Source organism: Notamacropus eugenii, chromosome 7 (assembly GCF_028372415.1).
Source record: "Notamacropus eugenii isolate mMacEug1 chromosome 7, mMacEug1.pri_v2, whole genome shotgun sequence".
In the NCBI taxonomy this organism is placed as follows: domain Eukaryota; kingdom Metazoa; phylum Chordata; class Mammalia; order Diprotodontia; family Macropodidae; genus Notamacropus; species Notamacropus eugenii.
In genome coordinates, this window is record NC_092878.1 from 128,495,582 (window position 1) to 128,515,855 (window position 20,274).

The 20,274-nt window shown below is 37.9% G+C and overlaps 1 protein-coding gene across 2 annotated transcripts in view; it reads left to right on the plus strand.

The window, feature by feature from the left end:
* The first annotated feature begins 703 nt into the window (after positions 1-703).
* The window catches only part of SLC9B2 (solute carrier family 9 member B2), a 42,451-nt gene continuing 22,880 nt past the window's right edge, over positions 704-20,274 (plus strand). For both annotated transcript variants that reach the window (XM_072624723.1, XM_072624724.1), the window contains exons 1-7: positions 704-1,079; positions 9,533-9,620; positions 11,245-11,419; positions 11,572-11,742; positions 13,955-14,097; positions 15,240-15,367; positions 16,911-17,086. In XM_072624723.1, the coding sequence (XP_072480824.1) occupies positions 1,045-1,079; positions 9,533-9,620; positions 11,245-11,419; positions 11,572-11,742; positions 13,955-14,097; positions 15,240-15,367; positions 16,911-17,086 (916 nt within the window). In that variant the 5' untranslated portion in view covers positions 704-1,044. The remainder of the gene's footprint in view (positions 1,080-9,532; positions 9,621-11,244; positions 11,420-11,571; positions 11,743-13,954; positions 14,098-15,239; positions 15,368-16,910; positions 17,087-20,274) is intronic.

Genomic DNA, 20,274 nt, shown 5'->3' on the forward strand with positions numbered 1-20,274 from the left:
AGATGGAGAGTTCAAGTTGACAAATTAAAATTAGATTGCTTTGTGATAAAGAAAGCTGGATCCCTACAAAGGGAAAAAAGATTTGGGATTCTTGAACCCACGAATAAATATGGATACTCATTGAAAAATCCTACCACTGCAAGGCATTCTGGATTCTGGGCCCAATTCACCCAGCGCTGATTTGACTCACGCCAGTATCCTCACTAGAAAACCACGTTCTGTGTGGCACGGTACGGTGGATAGAGATAGATGAGGAAACTGAGGTCAGTGACTTGCTTCAAGTCATGCAGCAGGAGGGAGGTGAGAGTGGAACTGCAGTCCTCTGCGCTCTCCACCCGGCCGCCTGGGGATCCAGTGACCTAGCACCCTAAGCCAGGCACAGGGTATGCTCCAAAGAGCACACGCTTGCTTGCACACCGGGGCACCAATGGCACCCAACAGCACAAAGACAGATCCCTGACCCGGCCCACTAGCCAACCGCACCCAGTCTCTCCTTCCGTTGGGTACCGGACAAGCATAATTTGCCCTGAACGATGGGCAAGGGCATTACTATCGCTGAGGCGGGGACTGCCTTTTTGAGCAACAGTCCCTGGGAAGAGTCGGGGGGACCTCCCCAGCCTCCTCCCCGTCACTGCCTGACGTACCCCGAGGCTCCTCCTCCCTCCAGCCTGCTCCTGTCCGTCAGCGCTCCACCGCCCCTGTTTGGGATGCCTGGTGGAGCAGGTTCAGCGCCTCAGCCCCTGTGGAACCGATCTGGAGGAAGCATACCTGCCCTGGGGCCGCCCAGATCAGCGGGCTGGGCGAGGTGGCCAGGCGGCCCTGCCCGGGGAAGCCAGCCACAGTCACCCAGCGACTGCCACTTTGTTAGCAGCTAGAGGAAAAAGGGCGATGCTGGCCAGGATGGATCAGGATAGAAGCGGCCCCGTGGATGCCAGCCATTGTTCGGGCCGGGAGAAAGAGTGCTGGTGATGGCCAGGCTTTGCCCTTCTCATCCCTATTAAAGAAAGCGTTCTTTTCCACTTATTTCCAAAGCAGCCATTTAGGATGGGTTTAATGATGCCAGTCTGGGAGAGAACCATGTGAGTAGTATTTGTTTTTTGAACACCCAAGGCTGGGCTCTGGAAAGCAGCCTGTGGTTTTGACTCTGGAACTGATGGCTTGAGCTTTGCGTAATGGGAAGCAGGGTTGTCTTCCTTGGAGTCAGCTCAGGGGGTGCTTTGCGCTTTGTTTTGCTTTTAATTACTCTGAAGGGATACAGAGGGCCCGGGTTCTATGGGGAGATTTGGTCCCCACAGGCCTGGTGGGCGAGGAAGCTGGGAGCAGAGGGGGAGGAATCCCGGAGAGCTGCGGCCCTCCCATCAGTAACTGATCAACAAGTACCTAGTGAGTGGCACCTCTTTCCCTGGAGCCAGAGGGAAGGAGGGCATGACAGTTCACCGGGCGTTGTGCTAAGCAGTAGGGTCGGGCAGCCGGGTATGTAGTCAAGTCGGTAAACGTTCATCAAGGTGTCCTGCGTGTCAGGTATTGCACTAAGCCCTGGTAACACACACACACACAAAGGTCCAAGAGAGTCCTTGCCCTTGAGGAGTTCACAATATAATTGAGGGAACCACAGGTAAACCATTATGTACAAGCAAGATCTATACAAGGTAACTCGGAGATGATCTTACAGGGAAGGCGCGAGCATTAAAGGGGATCAGGAAAGGCTTCCTGCAGAAGGTGGGATTTTTGGTTGGCACTTGAAGAAAACCAAGAGGAGGGAGATTGTTCCAGGCTTTGGGGACAACCATGAAAATGTGTGGAGGTGGGAGAGTGTCAGCAAAAAAGGCCAGTGAATTCCCAGAGTATGTACAGGGGGGTAAGTTATAAGAAAAGTGGAAAGGTATGAAGAGGACAGGTTATTTAGGACTTTAAATGGTAAACGGAGGATTTTATATTTAATCTTGAAGGTAATACTGAGTCACTGGATTTTATCAAATAAGACTCTTCTGTGGTCAGCCCAGTGTTTTAGGGAGATTGATTTGAGTGGTGGGGGGACTGGAGTGGGGAGAGAATTGAGTCAGGGAGACCAAGGAGAAGGTTAGTGTAATGGTCCAAGTGGAGGTGATGAGGGCCTGGACCAGGGTATTAGAGGAGAGAAGAGAAGTTCAAAAGATGTTGTAAAAGTGAAATCTACAGGCCTTGGCAGTAGATTGGATATGCAGCCTGAGAGACAGTGAGGAGTCAAAAAGATGGCATTTGGATTTCAGAGACAGGATGAATGGGAGAATGGTGGAACCCTCAATAGTAATAGGGAGGTTAAAAGAGGAGAGGGTTTTGGTATCTTCCTAAATTAAATAAAATAAAATAATTCATGTTAAACATTCTTTTAAAATTTTGAGTTCCAAATTCCCTTCTCCCAGTCTTCCCCCACCTACTGAGAAGGCAAGCATAATATCAATTAATTATACGTGTGAAATCATGCAAAAGATATCTGCATATTAGCCATTTGGGCGGGGGTGGGGCACACAGAGTTCATTAGTTCTCTCTGGAGATAGATAACATTTTTTTTATCCTAAGTCCTGTGGAATTTTCTTAGATTCTTGTATTGATCAAAATATCCAAGTCTTTTTTTTTTTTTTGCATGGGGCAAGAGGCAATAAGGGTTTCATGATTTGCCCAGGGCCACACAGCTAATAAATGTCAAGGGTGTGAGGCTAGATTTGAACTCAAGTGCTTCTGACTCCCAGGCTGGTGCTCTAACCACTGTGCCACCTAGCTGACTCTATCCCAATCTTTCACAGTTGATCATCACTACAACTTTGCTGTTCCTGTTCACAAGGATCTCCCCATTCTTATCACTTCACTTTGCATCCCTTCATATAGGTCATCATGGATTTTTTTCCTGAAACTACCCTCTCATTATTTCTTATAACATAATAGTATTCCACCACAGTCATACACCACAACTTGTTCAGTCATTCCTTAATTGATGAGTATTCCCTCAATTTCTAATTCTTTGCCACCACAGAAAGCTGCTATAAATATTTTTTTGTACATATAGGTCTTTTTTTTTCTCTCTCTGTCTTTGAGGGGTACAGGCTACTAATGGTATTGCTGGGTCAAAGGGTATGCTGGGTATTTTGTACATATAGGTCTTTTGTTCTCTCTCTCTCTCTTTGAGGGGTACAGACCTACTAATGGTATTGCTGGTTCAAAGTTTTATAGCCCTTTGAGCATAGTTCCAAATTGTTCTCCAGAATGGTTGGACCATTTCACAATTCCACCAGCAGTTTATTAGTGTACCTATTTTTCCTCATTCCCTTCGATATTTGTCATTTCTGATAAGTGTGAGGTGGACCTCAGAGTGTTTTGATTTGCTTTCTCTAATCAATAGTGATTTAGAGCATTTTTCATGACTATAGATAACTTTGATTTCTTCCTCTGAAAACTACCTATTCATATCTTTTGACTATGTATCAATTGGGGAATGGTTCTTATTTTTATAAATTTGACTTAGTTCCCTATATATTTGAAAAATGAGGCCTTATCAGAGAAACTTGATGTAAAATTTTTTGATATTACTGTACTTGATTATATATGGTACCTTTTAGCAAAATGTAGCTTCCCTGATTATCTCTTTTAATTGGGTCTATTTTGTTTTTGCTTTGACTGAGATAACAGTTGCTACCTTTGTCTTTTTTACTTTAGCTGAAGCATGTTCGAATCTGCTGCAACCCTTTATTTTAACTGTGTGTATCTTTTTGTATTCACTGGGTATCTCATAAACAACATATTGTTGGATTCTGGCTTCTAATCCACTCTGCTGTCCACTTGCATTTTAGGGGTGAGCTCATCCCCTTCACAGCTACAGTTATAGTTAGGATTGCTGTGTATTTCCCTCCATTCTATTTTCTTCTGTTTATCCTTCCCCATTTTTTTTTATCTTGGCCCTCTTCAAAAGTCTGTTTGGCTTCTAAGCATTACCTCAATTAATCTTCCCTCTATTTTATAATCCCCACCCTGACATATCTTATCTGCTTCCTCTTCTACTTCCATATTGGATAAGATAGATTTATACCTAACCAAGTGTATATATATACACACTTCCTTCTATGAAACAATTCAGATGCGAGTGAAGTTCAAGTATTGTTCACCACCTGGAGGGTGTTGTTGAATTTAAATGTCTTTGGAGCATCCAGTTTGAGATGTCCAGTAACAGGCAGTTAGAGATTAGACACTGCAGGTCAAGAGGGAGGTTAGGACTGAATAAATAGATCTGAGAGTCCTCTGCATAGAGATTGTTGCATCCATGCGAGCTGATGAGATCACTAAGGTAAATAATATGGCAACTCCTAAACCTGTGTGGAGATTTCTATGCAATTTGATCCCTCTAAAACAAGTAGCAAAAAAAGGACCAGTCTCCTTAATTTCCCCCAACAAGAACTGACATTCACTTCAATTCAATGAACATTAATAAGCACTAGTTGTTTGTGGATTAATTTGTTGGTTTAGTGGGTGATACACAAAGTTTAGCTAAATCAAGGGTCCTTCCTTCAATTTATAATCCAGTAGTAAGATACAAAACATACACTGGTATAATATATATTCTCAGAGAGAGGTGAATGCTATGTGTTGTTGAATGAAGTGGGAAATCAGAGAAGTGTCAGGGGGAAGAATCAGTCGAGTAAGATTTTAATGGTATGGATAGGACACAGACAAGTAATTTGTATATAACAGGTCATAACTATTTGTTCATGAAGAAGATCTTAAAAATTTCTTGCCTTCTCAATGGGTGGGGGATGGGCTGGAGGGAGAAAAAGAATTTGAAAATTAAAATTAAGAAAAAAAACTTAAAAGTTCCTTCTCTCCACCTCTTTACATAAAATAGTCTATTTTAGAGATCTATATAATACAACATGAACCCAAGAGAGATGCTGAGAAAATGCTAATTAAGGTCCATGAAAGATCAGAACTGCCAGGGATCAAGTGAGGTTTCGTAAGAGGTCACATGTAAGATGTGAAAGGTGAAGATTCCTGATCTTTCTGAACTTTTTTCTTTCTTGTAAAATAGGAATAACGCCATCTAATGTGTCTAATTGCCAGGATGGTTTTGTGGCATATGAAGTATATTGCATTCAAAACTCTTCGCACACCTTAAAGCTCTCTTTAAAGCTATTGTAACGATAAGTCCTTTTTTAGAAATCCAGTTTATTTTTTTTTTATTTGAAAGAGGGAAAATGATATCTTTTACTTTCAATTAAAATGTGCTTAAAATGGGGAGGTACAGGAAAGAGGGATGGTGGCACTTTGGACCTAATTGTAAATTCCTTTTTCTTCCTTGGCTGAGGTTTTGCCAGTTTCAACAGAACCACCCTCTTCATTTACAACCCAGAATAACCATTATTTGAACTTGGTAAGACTTAACTCTTTCAGATAAGGTAATGGCCATTTAGGGAACTTTACCTTAACAATAGATTATGAAGGCTGTTTGATTTCTGCGTATCTTTCTTTTGGGAGGGTGCCTTTCTTGAGCTGGGAATTAAGCCAGAGTTTATACTGGGAAGACTAGGAATCTTTCTTTTCTGGAGACTTAAAAAAAAAAAAGATGTTCACCTCCTCTGGAATATGACAATGTCTGACATTGTGGCTCCCTCATGATAAATTATTAAGTAGCCCTATGCTTCTGAGTTCTTGCATCCACTTTTTATTTTCTTCCCTTGCTACTGTAGCAATATGGAGAAAGAAAATGAACTCCATATATGTTGAGAAGACCCATATGTGATGGGGAATTGTATTTGAATAATTTGACTTCTCCACATGATTGATTCACAATTTATACTGAAAAAAACTTATATTTTTTCTTATATTAAACCTATTTAACAATGGGGAAACTGAGTCTCTTTACATTGTGATCTGCAAATAATGACACAGCAAATGGGGTGTCTGTGGAGTGGCGCCTTTCAGTTTGTGGCCTCTGTGGCCTACAGTCCCAACATCCTACCTGGAAATTCTTTTTGATGTCCTTTTCAGCTAAGGTCTTTAGGTTACTTCATGTTATCCGGATAACATTCATTAATTTGAAAAATTCTAGCAACTTGCTCTGATTGAGATCTTTCCCTCAAGAACTCATCCTATATCTAAAAAGGGACTCTGTGTTGGGAAGGGCTACTGATATGGCTTGCAAATACTCAAGGAAAGGAACCCAAAGAGAACAAAGACCCTCTGCAATTCAAGCTTCCATGTATATATGATATATATGTGTGTATATGTGATGTGTGTGTGTGTCTGTGTGTGTGATCCAGCTGGGATCTCTGACATCTGTCCATCTATTTCAGACCAGTACTCAGATTCTTAGAACCAGATCCAACTAGAGTGTCATCACTCACATGCGCTCAAAGATGTAATCCTTGAAATATCCTGCTGTTGTGAAGGATGGAAATGTGGGTTCTTAGATTCCTAGCCTCCACACTAACAGGGCAGTTATGAAGAGAGCATTTTGGAAACTATATGGCATCCTCGTTGTTGTTCAGTCATTTCAGTCATGTCCAACTCTTTTTGCCCCCATTTGGTTTTTTCTTGGCAAAGATACTGAAGTGGTTTGTCATTTCTTTCTCTAGTTCATTTTACAGGTGAGAAAACTGAGACAAAGAGGGTTAAGTGACTTGTCCGGAGTCTGGGGCCAGATTTAAACTCAGCTTTTCCTGACTCCAGACCTGGTGCTTTATTCAGTGCACCACCTAGTTTTCTGCATAATGTCAAGTAAACTGTTATTATTGTTTTCTCCAAAACTGATGAAGGCTACAATCATTTCTCCAGTAACTTACTGCTCATACTATTGCTTGAGAAGATCTAAACTAGGCTATGCTAGAAAGTTATAAGGATAGGTTGACAAATTGAAGAAGACAGCAAATTTGACCAAATGCTTTGGACAGATTCAGGAAAAGAAAGATTAAAAAAAACCAATTTAAATATTGTGGTGCCACAATTAGAATCACACAAGACCTAGCAGTGGCAACACTAAAGAACCATGGTCTTGGAACACTATATATCAAAGAGTGAAAGACCTGGGGTTCCAACTGAAAATATCACATCCAACAAAGTTAAGCATAATCCTGAACGGAAAAAAAAAAATGGACATTTGATCAACTGTCAGACTTTCAGGACTTGGTTAAAAACAAAAACCAAAACCTGAATGTAATAGAATATTTGACATATAATAAGAGCCAAGAGAAATGTAAGGTACATATGAAAGACTAATTACAAGTGATTCAATAGGAAAAGACTGTATGTAAAATGTACGTCTAAGTTTGTTATTAGTAATTCATAGGAAAGATTGGGATAGACCTGAGTATGATATGACTTCAAAAAGTAAAACCTTTTATGAATAACTAAAAAGAGCAATTATCTTATACAAGTGAGGTACAGGAGAAAGAACCAATATAGAGGAATTAGATGGGGGAGGAGGGCGGGTGGGTCTGGAAATCTACTTTCATCGGGAGTGGGTTCAAGAGCGAACAATCCATATATCTAGAAGAGTATAAACATCTTCTAAATTTAGAAAGAAATAAAACATTAAGGGGATAAGGAAAGGGGAGCGGATAAGGGAGGCATCTCTAGAGGGCAGGGTGAGAGATTAGGTTAAAGACGGGGTATAAAATGGTGTTTAGATTTATGGGAGTTGGAGGATAAGGGAGGGATCCTTGGAAGGGGGTAGGCAAGTAATAGGATGACGAGGTAGTGGGGAGAAGTAAAGTAGAGGAGGCAGGAGGGAGAGGAAGTATAAGACATGCACAAATATAGAAACAGATCATGAATAGAATTTGTTAGGGAAAGGATATGTCTATATGTATGTATGTATGTATGTATGTATGTATATATCTACACTTAATTGTAGCCTGAAGTGGGGGAGGAAGGAGGAAAAAAGAAAAAAGTAAAAAGTGTCCAGCAGAGGACAAAAGAAAACTTACTAGGAAGCAAAGAAAAGATGCACAAGTCTCAATACAAGGTGTAGTATTTATTATGTAAGTTTTCTTGAAATGGAAATTTATTGCTGTATATTGTGAATCCTTTCTTATCTTCTACTGTGCACATGACTTGCTTTTATTTCCTCTTCTCACTTTGTATTTAAGTTTCAATATTTAAGTTTATGAATGTTTCTTTTTCTTTCCTCTATTGTATATTTGAGTTTCAGGTGTTTGAGTCTAAAGTAATTTTTTTTTAAATGAAAGAAAAATTCCATCAAAATTTGAATTCAGATATCAGGACTTTGTCAAGAAAAAAAATAAAGGTTGGCCAAAATCTCAGTGATACAGAGGATGATGAAGAAGATCAATCATGAAAAGAGGATCAATGGGATTAGTGGTAGGAAGTTTTAGCCTGGAAGCAGTGTGATATGGATAGGCCACCAAATTTGAATTTAGATGACTTAGCTTTGAATCCAGGGTTTGGAGTTAGCTACTAAATGACCTTAGATGTTAAGCTCTCTGGAAATTTCTCACCTATAAAATAATGGGATTGATTCCAGGAAACAATTTGGAATTATTCAAGAAAAGATACTAAATGACTCACAACCTTTGATTAAGACTGTATAACCCAAGTAGGTAACTGACAAGAAAATGCCCATGTGTACAGAAAAATACATGGTTGTGTTATTTGAGATAACAGGAACCTACAAATAAAATAAATGCCTAAAAGATCAGAGAGTGACTGGACAAACTAGGAATATGAATGCAAGGAAATACTGCTATATTGTGAGGAATGGTAAATATAATTCAGAGAAACCTGGGATGAACTACATAATGTCAGGCGAAGAAAGCAGAGCTAAAAGGGTAGCATACAAATGATTGTTGCTCAGGTGTTTCAGTCATTTCTGACTTCTTCATGACTCCATTTGAGGCTTTCTTGGCAAAGAAACTGGACTCGTTTGCCATTTCCTTCTCTAGCTCATTTGACAGATGAGGAAACTGAGGCAGACATGGTTAAGTGACTTCCAGGGTCCCACAGCTGGAAAGTGTCTGAGGGCAGATTTGAACTCAGAGAGATGTCTTCTTGACCCCAGGACTGGTCTTCTGTCCATTATGCCATGTAGCTATCCATGCACCATGATTGCAGCAATGTAAATAGTCAGTATTAAGAGACAACAACCCTTCTGGTCAAAGGGGATTGTTATTATTACTATTGGGATCTGATTTGAATTCAGGCAAAGAGCTACGATTGAGGACCTAGAGGCCACATGTGACCTTGAAGCCACAGGTTCCTCACCCTTGGTGTAGCCACCGATAAATGTGATGTTGACTTTATATGGGAAATACTAGGAAGAAAAGGACTTTTTTTTAAAGGGAGAGAAATAGAGAGATTTTTCATATGCTACCTTGTCTCTATTTAAAATTGCTTTCTCTTCACACCATCTTGGGGTGAGGGGAGGTGAAATGGGGAGAAAATTTGGAACTCAAAATCTTGTGGAAGTGAATGTTGAAAATGAAAAATAAATTAATTAATTAAAAAATGAAATTACTTTCTCCCTCCCAACCCCATCCTATTTTTTCCTTAGGTTACAAACCATGGGAAATGAAGATAATGCAATTCAGAGTAATGAACTGGAAGTAAATTCCACTGCTTCCGAAATCAAGACAACAGAGGTAATTCCATGTGTGTTTTACAAAAGTCATTCATTTGTTCATTGTGTTTGTCCTTCATTCTCTAAGAAGATCAGACATCAAGAAGATGATGTAATGACTTGCAAGTCAACTGGATTCGAGTGGGGGAGGGCTGTGCAAAGTCAAATGGGTATATCCAAGTCACATTCTGGTCAGTGTTGTTGGGGTCTTGAAAAGAAAGACACATTTGAAGCACGGTTGATGGAGATGTGCATTGGTCCAGCCATTCTGGAAAGCTATTTGAAATTATGGCACAGCAGTGACTAATCTGTCTATATCATTTGACCTATGGCTATGATATATGTTCCAAGAGCTTATTGAGGGGAAAGAGGCCCCATGTGCTCCACAATATTTATAGCAACACTCTTTATAGGAACAAAGTATTGGAAGGGAGAGCTGATATCCATCCATTGTGGAATAGCTAATCAACTCATGGTAAAGAAATAGTTTAATTAATAGAATAACTTAATTATTAATTCATTTAATTAATAGAATATTACTGTACCATAAGAAACAATATGATGAGGTCAGAAAAGCATCATTATGAATGCAAAGTGAAATAAGCTGAACAAGGAAATCAATGGAAAAACAAAACCACTCAAAACTGAATGCTATGAAATTATAACTGTCAAAATAAGCCCCAAAGAAGAGATATGAGAAAGCTCCACCTTCTTTCTTTGTAGAGGTGGGGGGAGGCGGAAACAATGGATGTAACATCAGATGTCTTTTCACTGTGTTGCTTAGTTTTGCTGAACTTCTTTTCCCCCCTTTTCTATTACTGGTTATAAGAGTCTGCTTCTCTGGAATGAAGATGGGAGAGAGGTCTACAGTGAGGGTGATGTAAAAAATAAAAAATAACAATGAAAATTTATTTTGAAAAATAAAACTCACAATCTAAGATACAATGCGCAATCTTTCAGTATTTTCTTTCAGGGAAAGACTATCTCTTTTTGCCTCTGAGATAGCGTTACTGACTTCCTTCTAATGTCCAAATCTAATTCTGAGCATCCATGATACCAAGTCACTCCAATTTAACTAATCCCCATCTTCCTGACTCTTAATTTGAGTGTGGGATGATAGAGGCAAAGCCAAACCAAAGTTGGTTCTCATCATTTCAGTGCAGTCAGTCCTGTAGTGAATGCTTTTCTATTAGCATATCTGCTTTTGTAGGGAAAACAGTCTGAAAAGTTACACCCATCACTGCTGTGACATTTTTTCATAGCCCTTTTATAGTTTTTGTAGGGTCTCAAATGTAAGTTGAATTTTTTAAAATAAACTTTTTTTGGTAACTTTCGTTTTTCCTGTCATTTAGATCTCCGTGTCACTTGCTAATGTCTATAATATCATCACGGCTCTGGTTTCTTCCTTTTCTAAGAAAATTTTGGCATAATGTCTAATATTTCCAACATTGTACCTTTTCCAAATACCAGTGTATTAGTTCTTCATAAAGTTGCATATTTCTGCCAGCCATTACCCCCTCTGCCATATAGAGTTTTCATTTATTTCAAAAATAGTAATTTTATTTTCTGATCCAGTGACTTTGATCCTATATCAAAAAGAATCATGTGCATACATTGTCACATATTTTTAATTGTTTTACCCTTAGGAGAGGACTGTCATGGATCCCAGTGGTATAGATGGAAATGAACCAGTGGAAGAAAGTGCCCTACTGAAAAATAATGAGCCATCACCAGAACCATCACTAGAATCAAGTAGGGGAAAACTGAGGCAGATATTTGCCTGTCCCCCAAGAAGCATCCTTAATCGAATAATAACAAATGGTATGTAAAGAACTGAATATAAAGGGAAGAAAATGCAAAATGTATTGAATGAGCAAGTTATCTTCAAAGTTATATCACGGAATACATATTTTATAGCATGAGATAACTATAGATAGAATGCCACATATATTGATTTTCCTGATTTATTACAGTTACCATGGTGGTTCTTGTATGGGCTGTGGCTTGGTCAATTTCTGGCAATGAATGTCTTCCTGGTGGAAACCTATTTGGAATATTAAGCCTGTTTTTTTGTGCTGTCATTGGGGGTAAACTTCTGGGATCTATCAAGCTACCTACAATGCCCCCACTACCTCCGCTTCTCGGTAAGTGCAACATTTTCCTTTATTTTTCTGACTGTGTGAATTTTAAAGATTTGGTCATTTGGACTGAAGAATATTTGAATATAAGTATGCACAGTTCCTGTATGGAATCATACTTCTCTTGTATCTTGTGAGCTTACTGTTGTTATACATAACAAATTATATATTTTGATAATGATTCTTACTTAAAGAAACTTATTAGAGGATCTCATTAAGTAGATACGGCCAAAACATATTCCTTATCTGGCCAAATTATGGACAATGTTTTTTTTCCCCTACCATTTCTGTGCATGCCATTAACAGCAATATGTTCCCATCTACTTATACTCACCTCATAGATTAAAAATCAGAAATGTACAACACATACCTTACAACACTCTCAAATGAGATCTGAACCAGATTAAAATATAATTGGGAAATATCTAACAAAATAAATTAAAAAGCAGTACAACATAGATAATGGTAATTTTTAGTTTTCTAAGTCAACGGGGAATTGTTTCTATTGAGTCTGACATCACTGCTTTAGATCACCTGCAAAATTATTCTATCCCTAAGCTTTACTGACTTCTGGGAAATGATGAGATGTTAAAGTAAGATACATATGTGGCTTTCAAAGGATATTTTTGTTGTTGTTCAGTAATTTTCCAGTCATGTCAGACTCTTTCTGACCCCATTTGGGATTTTCTTGGCAAAGATACTGGAGTTGTTTGCCATTTCCTTCTGTAGCTCGTTTTACAAATGAAGAAATGGAGGCAAATAGGGTTAAATGACTTGCCCACAGTTACATAGCTGATAAGTATGAAAGGTCAGATTTGAACTCAGGGAAATGAGTCTTCCTGACTCCAGATCTTGCACTCTCTATGCACTGTACCACTTAGCTGCCCTTTCAAAGAATAATTTCATTAATTTAAAATCTTTGCCTAATTTTACCTCTTTGCCATTTTCAGAAAATGTAAGTTATCAATCAAGTAGTTATGAATAGTGTTTCATCTCTCCTGAAAGATAAGAGGTTATAACAAAATTGAAAGCAAGAACCTATTGAAGGAGCAGATAAAACTAGGAACTTGTTTTTAAAAAGCCAAAAAAAACCCCAACTAGTTAATTTGATTTATTAAAAAGAAAGTGGAAAACAAAATTACCAGTATTAAAAATGAAAAAGAGGAATTTACAACAAAAAAAAGAAGACATATAGAAAATTATTAAAAACTATTTGTCCAACTGTGTGGCAATAAAATTGACAAATGAAATAGATGAATATTTACAAAAATGTGAACTACTCAATAGGAAAAGGAGAAATTAAATGATCCAGTATTCTATAAATTGTAGAGATCTACAGAAAAGGAATGTATGTTTCCAGCTTTTTTTGGATTGTTACTGGTTCAGGGAGCCCACAAAGATTTCTTGCATTTAAGAGCTAAGAAAAAAAGTAGATTGGGTGAATTCAAGGCACTGGGATTATTGGTGTACTGCAAAAGTGGGTTAGTGGGTAGAGGTCTGACCTTGGAATCAGAAAGACTTGGACTCAAATCCATTTTCTGACAAATTCTAGTTGTGTCATCATGAGCAAGTCATTTTTCTCTCATTACTACAGGCAACTCTCTAAGATTATAAATAAGTTATAGAGTTGCTGATCTACATTAAAGAAGGAAATTTTCACACAGGGAAATGTCCCAAAGGTACTTTCCAGGTCATATTCCATTGGTTCTATGACAAGATGGTCTCCATGGTCTGTTGAAGCCCTCTAGATCTATAATCCCATAAGGAAACACCTTCTAATAATTGAGAGCTATAGAAAAATGGAATGGACTGCTTTGGGACATAGCGGATTCGCCTTCTTTGAAGGTCTTCAAGCAGAGTCTAGAGGACCACGTGAGTACATTACAGTGGGTAATTCCTTTTGGGTGCACATTAGACTAGATAGCTACTGAGATTGCTTCTAATTCTGAAATTCCATGATTTTATAAATGATAATTCTGCAAATTTTCTTTTTTCTCATATCAGCTCCACAAACTGGATTGTAATGTTTTTTTAAAAAAAATATTTAATATTCATTAAAAATTCAACATGTTTTAGGCACTGAATCAAACATGAAAAAAATACTTTTGGATATTACTGAAATCATCAAATGCCTTTAATAATTGAAAAAATTCTCAGTTTTGTTAGAAAACTAATTCATCTAAGAAACGTTTGTTTTGTTTCTGTTTTTTCTTTCAAGGGATGCTGCTTGCTGGGTTTCTCCTTCGAAATATTCCTGTCATCAGTAACAAAATTCAGATTAAGCACATATGGTCTGCATCTCTGAGAAACATAGCCCTTTCTATTATTTTGGTTCGCGCTGGACTTGGACTTGATTCAAAGGTAGACTTGAGAAAGACAACGCCTAATAAATGAATAGGAGTTTTGTTCCTAAGTGAGAATGAAATGTCAGAATGTTTTGTAAAGTAGATGTGACTTCTCTTTGAATGGGAATATTTCAGGTAGGCTTAGCTTTAATATGAAACAAGTTATAACAAAAGTCTAGGGCCCTATTTTGCTGAAGTTTTCCCCATTTATGGGGACTCCCTGCATCCTCTGTCCTCTCCCCCATCCCCCTGTAACTCTGCAGTGATGTGTTGATATGGTCAGAGGGCAGCTCTGACATGTTCTCTTGGCCCTGTCAATAAGTTGTTGAGTTCAGACAGTTCATGGTACTCCTAGAAAATTCCTGCCCCTTATGAAGGTAAAGAGAATATCTCAAGACCTGTCTGTATCCCTAACACTTGAGAAGTAATTCTTTCTCTCTTTTAATTAACATTTAATTATTGAATTAGGACCAAGGTTTTTCCCCTTTTCTATTTCATCATCCAGAAATCAACCAGTGTAGGAAATCAGCCAGGAAGGCTGAGTATCTAATTAAACCAATAAAAAAATTCCAAGTTTAGGCAAATGGGTGAATTCCTGCGCATTGTGTTTACTCAGACAGATCTGAGAAAATGTGGATTCTCCCTTTTGTCAGATGAGTAATATGGAAAATGATAAATCTCTTTGACCAAGATTTGCGTGCTCAGTGTCATGTACTCCAAGACCCTCCTTGGAATAAACCCACCTCTCATTATAATATTCATCCTTTCATTAATTGTTAACCAATCAAAAGAACCCCTATTCTTCCAAAGGACTCGTAAACTGTGAACCCACTGTCATAAGTAGTCTTTGGTCCAAGAGAAAGCCAAATGATGATTCCTTTTATTGATAATATGTTAATATTATTAATAAAATGATTAACTTCCCAGAAACTATTTCTCTGGAACTTTTTAAACATCACACACTGAAAACTAAAGCTAGTACCAATTACTAAGCCAGAGTTCTCTCCCGGCATCCAGACCTTCTCAAAACTAAGAACAAACAAAACATCTAGATATAAAATAGAATATTAAAGTGCTCCAAACCCCAAAACAACTCTTAAACTAATTTTGCCTATAAATCATTGAAGGGTTATTTAAAAGTTTCTTTTTCTATTTCAGGCCCTGAGGAAGCTAAAGGCTGTGTGCCTACGATTATCCATGGGCCCCTGCCTTGTGGAGGCATGTTCTTCGGCTGTGCTTGCCCACTTTTTAATGCATTTACCTTGGCAATGGGGATTTATCTTAGGGTAATTTATTTTTCTTTGTCCTGGGAAAATAGGCAGGGACATTTGGAACTTAAATAATATCTGGCATTTAAACCTGTAGCTCTTTAAGATTTTACAGAGTATTTTTTCCATTTGAGTCAAATGTACATTTCCTACCCTTTTGTAATAATAATAATAAGCGAACATTTATAGAGTTCTTACTATGTGCTAGGCACTTAAAAAACATTATTTTGCTTGATGCTCACAACAACCCTATGAGGTAAAAGCTATTATTATCCCCATTTTGCAGATGAGAAAACTGGGGGCAAACAGACCTTTAAGTGATTTGCCCACAGTCTTAACAGTTAGTAAGCATGTGAAGCTAGATTTGAACACAGATCTTTCTGGTTACAAGTCCAGTGTCTTTCTGTTGAGCCACTTAGCTCCCTCTAAAGCAGCAAAATTATAGACATATAGGTGAGACCTACCTAAATATGCAGAATTTAAAGTGTGTTAATTTCTGATTTATAATGTAAAATCTGTAGTGCCCTTTTCCTACATTGTAGAAATTAATTATTCAAACTCTTTGGGGTATTGGGGACAATTTATGTTTTAGTCCAGGGATTTTAAACTTTTCTTGTGTCATGGTTCTTCAACAGTCCAGTAAAGCTTATGGACTCCTCCTCAAAACAATGTTTTTAAACGCATAAAATAAAACACATAGGATTGCAAAGAAGACCAATTATATTGAAAGACAGCTGTCAAAATTGTTTTAAAAAATTCCTAGATCCCAGATTAAGACATTCTGTTTTAGTCTAATCCTTACATTCCAACACTCAATGGATCCTCTCTGGAGGTTTTATGGGAGGACTTATTCATGAATCAGACAGGATGAGAAAGATTGAATGGGTGGTCTGAACGAAATACCCACGTTGATGAAACCCATAGATGTTGGGAAAGATAAGCCAAATCTCACCATAAAAAGGCAGAAAGGATAATATAGTCTTTGTCCCTATGCTGTACCCTGACTGCTGTGATGGTATCATTTTATCATTTCTTCCCTTCCTGCTCAGCTATTAATTCTCATTGCTGCCTCATTTTATACTCATTTTTTTGGGTGAGGGACTGGGAATGGTATTATATCTTTCCTATGAAGACCTGAGTTCAAATCTTGCCTCAGACACTATTAAGTGTCACACTGCTATAAAATTGTGTGACCCTGGGCAAGTCACTTAATTTCTATTTCAATTTCCTCCTCGTTAGTGGGAATAATAATAAGACCTACCTCCCAGAGTTGTGAGGATCAAATGAGTTAGCTTACAAAAATATTATGTAAATAATAGCTATTTTTCTTTTCATTATTATTATTACTACTAATAATAATAACATATCTGCGGTGTTGTGTTTTGGTTTTTTTTACCGTACTTTACTTCTACTGAGGGATTTTTTTCTTAGCTTTAGATGACCAAGATAGTCATTATTTTCACCTCTATAGACCAAGGAGATTTTGTCCCTAAAGGTATGATCTTTTCCTTTCAAAACCATAAAAAAAAATTTAATGAAGACTTGCAATCTGCCTGTTTAGTTTTGTTCTAGGTGCCGTCTCCCCAGCCGTTGTGGTGCCCTCGATGCTCATTTTGCAAGGAGGTGGATATGGTGTTGAAAAAGGTGTCCCGACTTTGCTTATGGCTGCGGGCAGCTTTGATGATATTCTAGCCATCACTGGCTTCAATACATGTTTAGGCATGGCGTTTGCTACAGGTAAATACTTAGTAACTCAGTGCTCTTTGGCTCTTGAAATATAGAAAAATTGTTACAAGAATCATTCATTCATGCATTGCTTCTTTTATATCTTTGATTTGACTCAATCAAATTCCAACTTCCAAAATTATGTTGCTGGAATGGACCAGAAGCCATCTTATCCATTTTTCTCTCTGCAGCTAAAAAATTTCACTTAAATTAACTGTGTTCATAGTTACCTTTTCCAGTAAGTAATAACTCATATACAATGAGTAGCGAGGAATGTTGGTTTAGCCTAGATTAACTGGGCTATACCATATGACTAAAAAAATTAACGAGAGCCCCTCTAATGTATTATTTCCAAGACTGTCTTAAAACAGAGGTCTAAAATGGGTTGGAGCTTTCTATTCATTTTGGCCTTATTTATTTAGGTCCTATATGTAATATAAAAGGAGAAAATATTGTCAAGAAAATAATTACTGATTGATTTAGCTTTTGTTAGAATCATTACCTGGTTATCAAGGTAAAACTCCAGATCATTCAAATGTTTAGGAAACCTTAGCAAATTATACCGTTTTATAGCTTCTTTTTAGTGATTTAATAATTAGGAATCAATGTAGTTCTATGGCTCATTGAGTGTGATGAGAAGGTACAGTTCCTGCCATGCCCTCCACCCTGGAAGATGGCTTTGTGTCCCAAGGAAATAAATGAAGCATATTACCTGAGCTTTCAGAGTTCAATAATTCCCAGTCTTTGATCCTATATTTTGCATTATTGACCTGCTTTGGACTTTGTTTATAGCTTTATAGTGACAAATGGGCAAGTCTTACTTCCTTGTCCCCTTGACCTGTGATTTCTTTCATCATATGGAAGAGTTCTTTTTATGGAAATTCCTATTATTGAACAAGATCAGCATCTCCTCTGAAACTTAGTCTTAAAGACTGTCTATGGTACTGAAAAATCCAGTGATCTGCTCATGGTCGCACAGCTAGTATATGTCAGAGGCAGGGCTGGAACACAGGTTTTACTGAACTCCAAGACCAATCCTCTAGCCCTTATTCCATATCTCCTTTCTTCTTTATATTTATTCTAAGTTTGGAATAGGGGTCACTGGGCCTGTGACTTCATTGGTAATAACCCATGTAGGTTGGCATTTTCTCTGCCACTTAGTGTTAGTGGGTTGTCTACAGTACTGAGAGTCTGAATAGCCCAGGATTACACAGTCAGTAGGTGTCAGAGGCAGGACTTGTGGCTTTAAGGCTGATTCTGTCTTTTATATCACACTGCCTTTCTATAATAAGTCATATGTAATAATTCATATATTATGATCACCATAGGCTAGTTATATGCATTTTAACATAGACCACTGAATTGTTTTCTTTTTTAGCCAAACAAAATCAATTCCTTTTTTTAAAATAAATAGAAAAGAAATTAAATCATAGCAGGAAGAAAAAAAAGAACTTTTTCTATATTCTTCTTTACCTCCTTATCCCCACCTCTATCACTGGCTGTGTGACCTTGAGTTACTAACCTACCTTCTCTGTTTACCAGGCAACTCTCTAAGATTATAAATTGCAGAAAAGGTGCCAATTTGCATTCACAAAGGAAATTCTTTCTATACTGATAAAATCATAGATTCAGTGTTTTTCCTCATACCTCAGTTAATTTGCCATTCCTTGCCAAAAATACTCATCTCCCGAATCTCGGCATTTTCACTAGTTATTCTCCATGCTTACTGGCTTCCCTGATCTCTGTCAAGTTCTAGCTAAAATATCGCCTTCTGAAAGAAGCCTTTCCTGATTCCCCCTTAATATTAATATCTTCTCTCAGCTAATTATCTTCAACTCTTTCTGTCAATATCTTGTTTATTCACAGTTACTTGGGTGTTACATCTCTGTAATGTTAATTACAGTTAAAGATCTTCCCCACCTATTGATGGACCTGTCTATTAAGGGAAGATTGATTAGAAGAGGCTCATGCCTTTTGTTAATTTTTAATGCACTTGTTCTCTAGGGTTGTGATGCCCTCTGGTTCTGAAAACTATATAAATACTCTGAGGTTTTACTTTGGACTTATGCACTGGAAACCTTTGTTTGGCCAGATAAGACTCTGGACAGCCACTAAGGAGCTCCCTCCTACCCCTAGATGTTGGTTCTTCACTCTCTGGTAACTGTGTATGTAATGGTCAGACAGTTGGATCTGTCTGTTGATCTGTGATGTATATATTGCTTACGGTCAGACAGTTGGAAGCCCTGTCTGCTGAACATTATTTCTTTGTATTTTCTCTGAAGTTCAGGGTGCTGACCTTTCCCCTGCAACTAAGTGAATGATATCTGTGCTTTATTAAAGTGATAGTTGACCACTCAAAAGTTGCTTTCCTTTCACAAAAGCATATCTAAGATCCTGTACAACAGGCCCTCCTGTGTACGTTGGGGGTCCTTGCTGATACAATCTCCTGTTAGACTGTGAACTTCTTAAGAGCAGGGACTGGGATTGATTGGTTTCTTTCTTTTTTTTACCTTTGTGTTTCTAGCACTTAGCATGATAGCTGGCACATAATAAATGCTTGTTGACTGAGTGACCAATTGATGAACCTCTCTGCCCTTAGAGTAGAAACTATATAGTCAGTCCCTGGCTCATACTCAAAGTCTTTCCAGATTGGAAGGACCTACCATGACTTCACTGGCATAGTCTTTACATAGGGTCACCTCACCACAATAAGACATCAGAATAAGGTTTTCTGTACATTAAGCTAAATAGATTACTGAATTAATTCCATAAGTTCATGTATGAAGAAAAGTCACATCTTTTTCTGATTTTATTTCATACCAACAGATAGATGTGGATGTGTTATAGATATTCATTCCTAAGAGTATTCTCAAGTAAAAATCTTTGAGCTTTATTTGGAAGACAGAATATTGATAGAGATTTGAAAAATTTGAAAATAACAGAAAATAGTAGGTATTCATAAATCATGTTAGGATGGATGGAAGAAAAAGTGGATAAAGGCAGAGAATTTGGGACTGAAAATAAAAATTAAATTGAAACTTAAAAAATGTCTTATTAGAACTGAGAGAGAGGGGGAGAGAGAGAAAGAGAGAGAGAGAGAGAGAGAGAGAGAGAGAGAGAGAGAGAGAGAGAGAGAGAGAGCACGCACACATATAATTGTAACCAGCAGGTGGTACTGTCTGTCTGGCAAGGTTGACTGT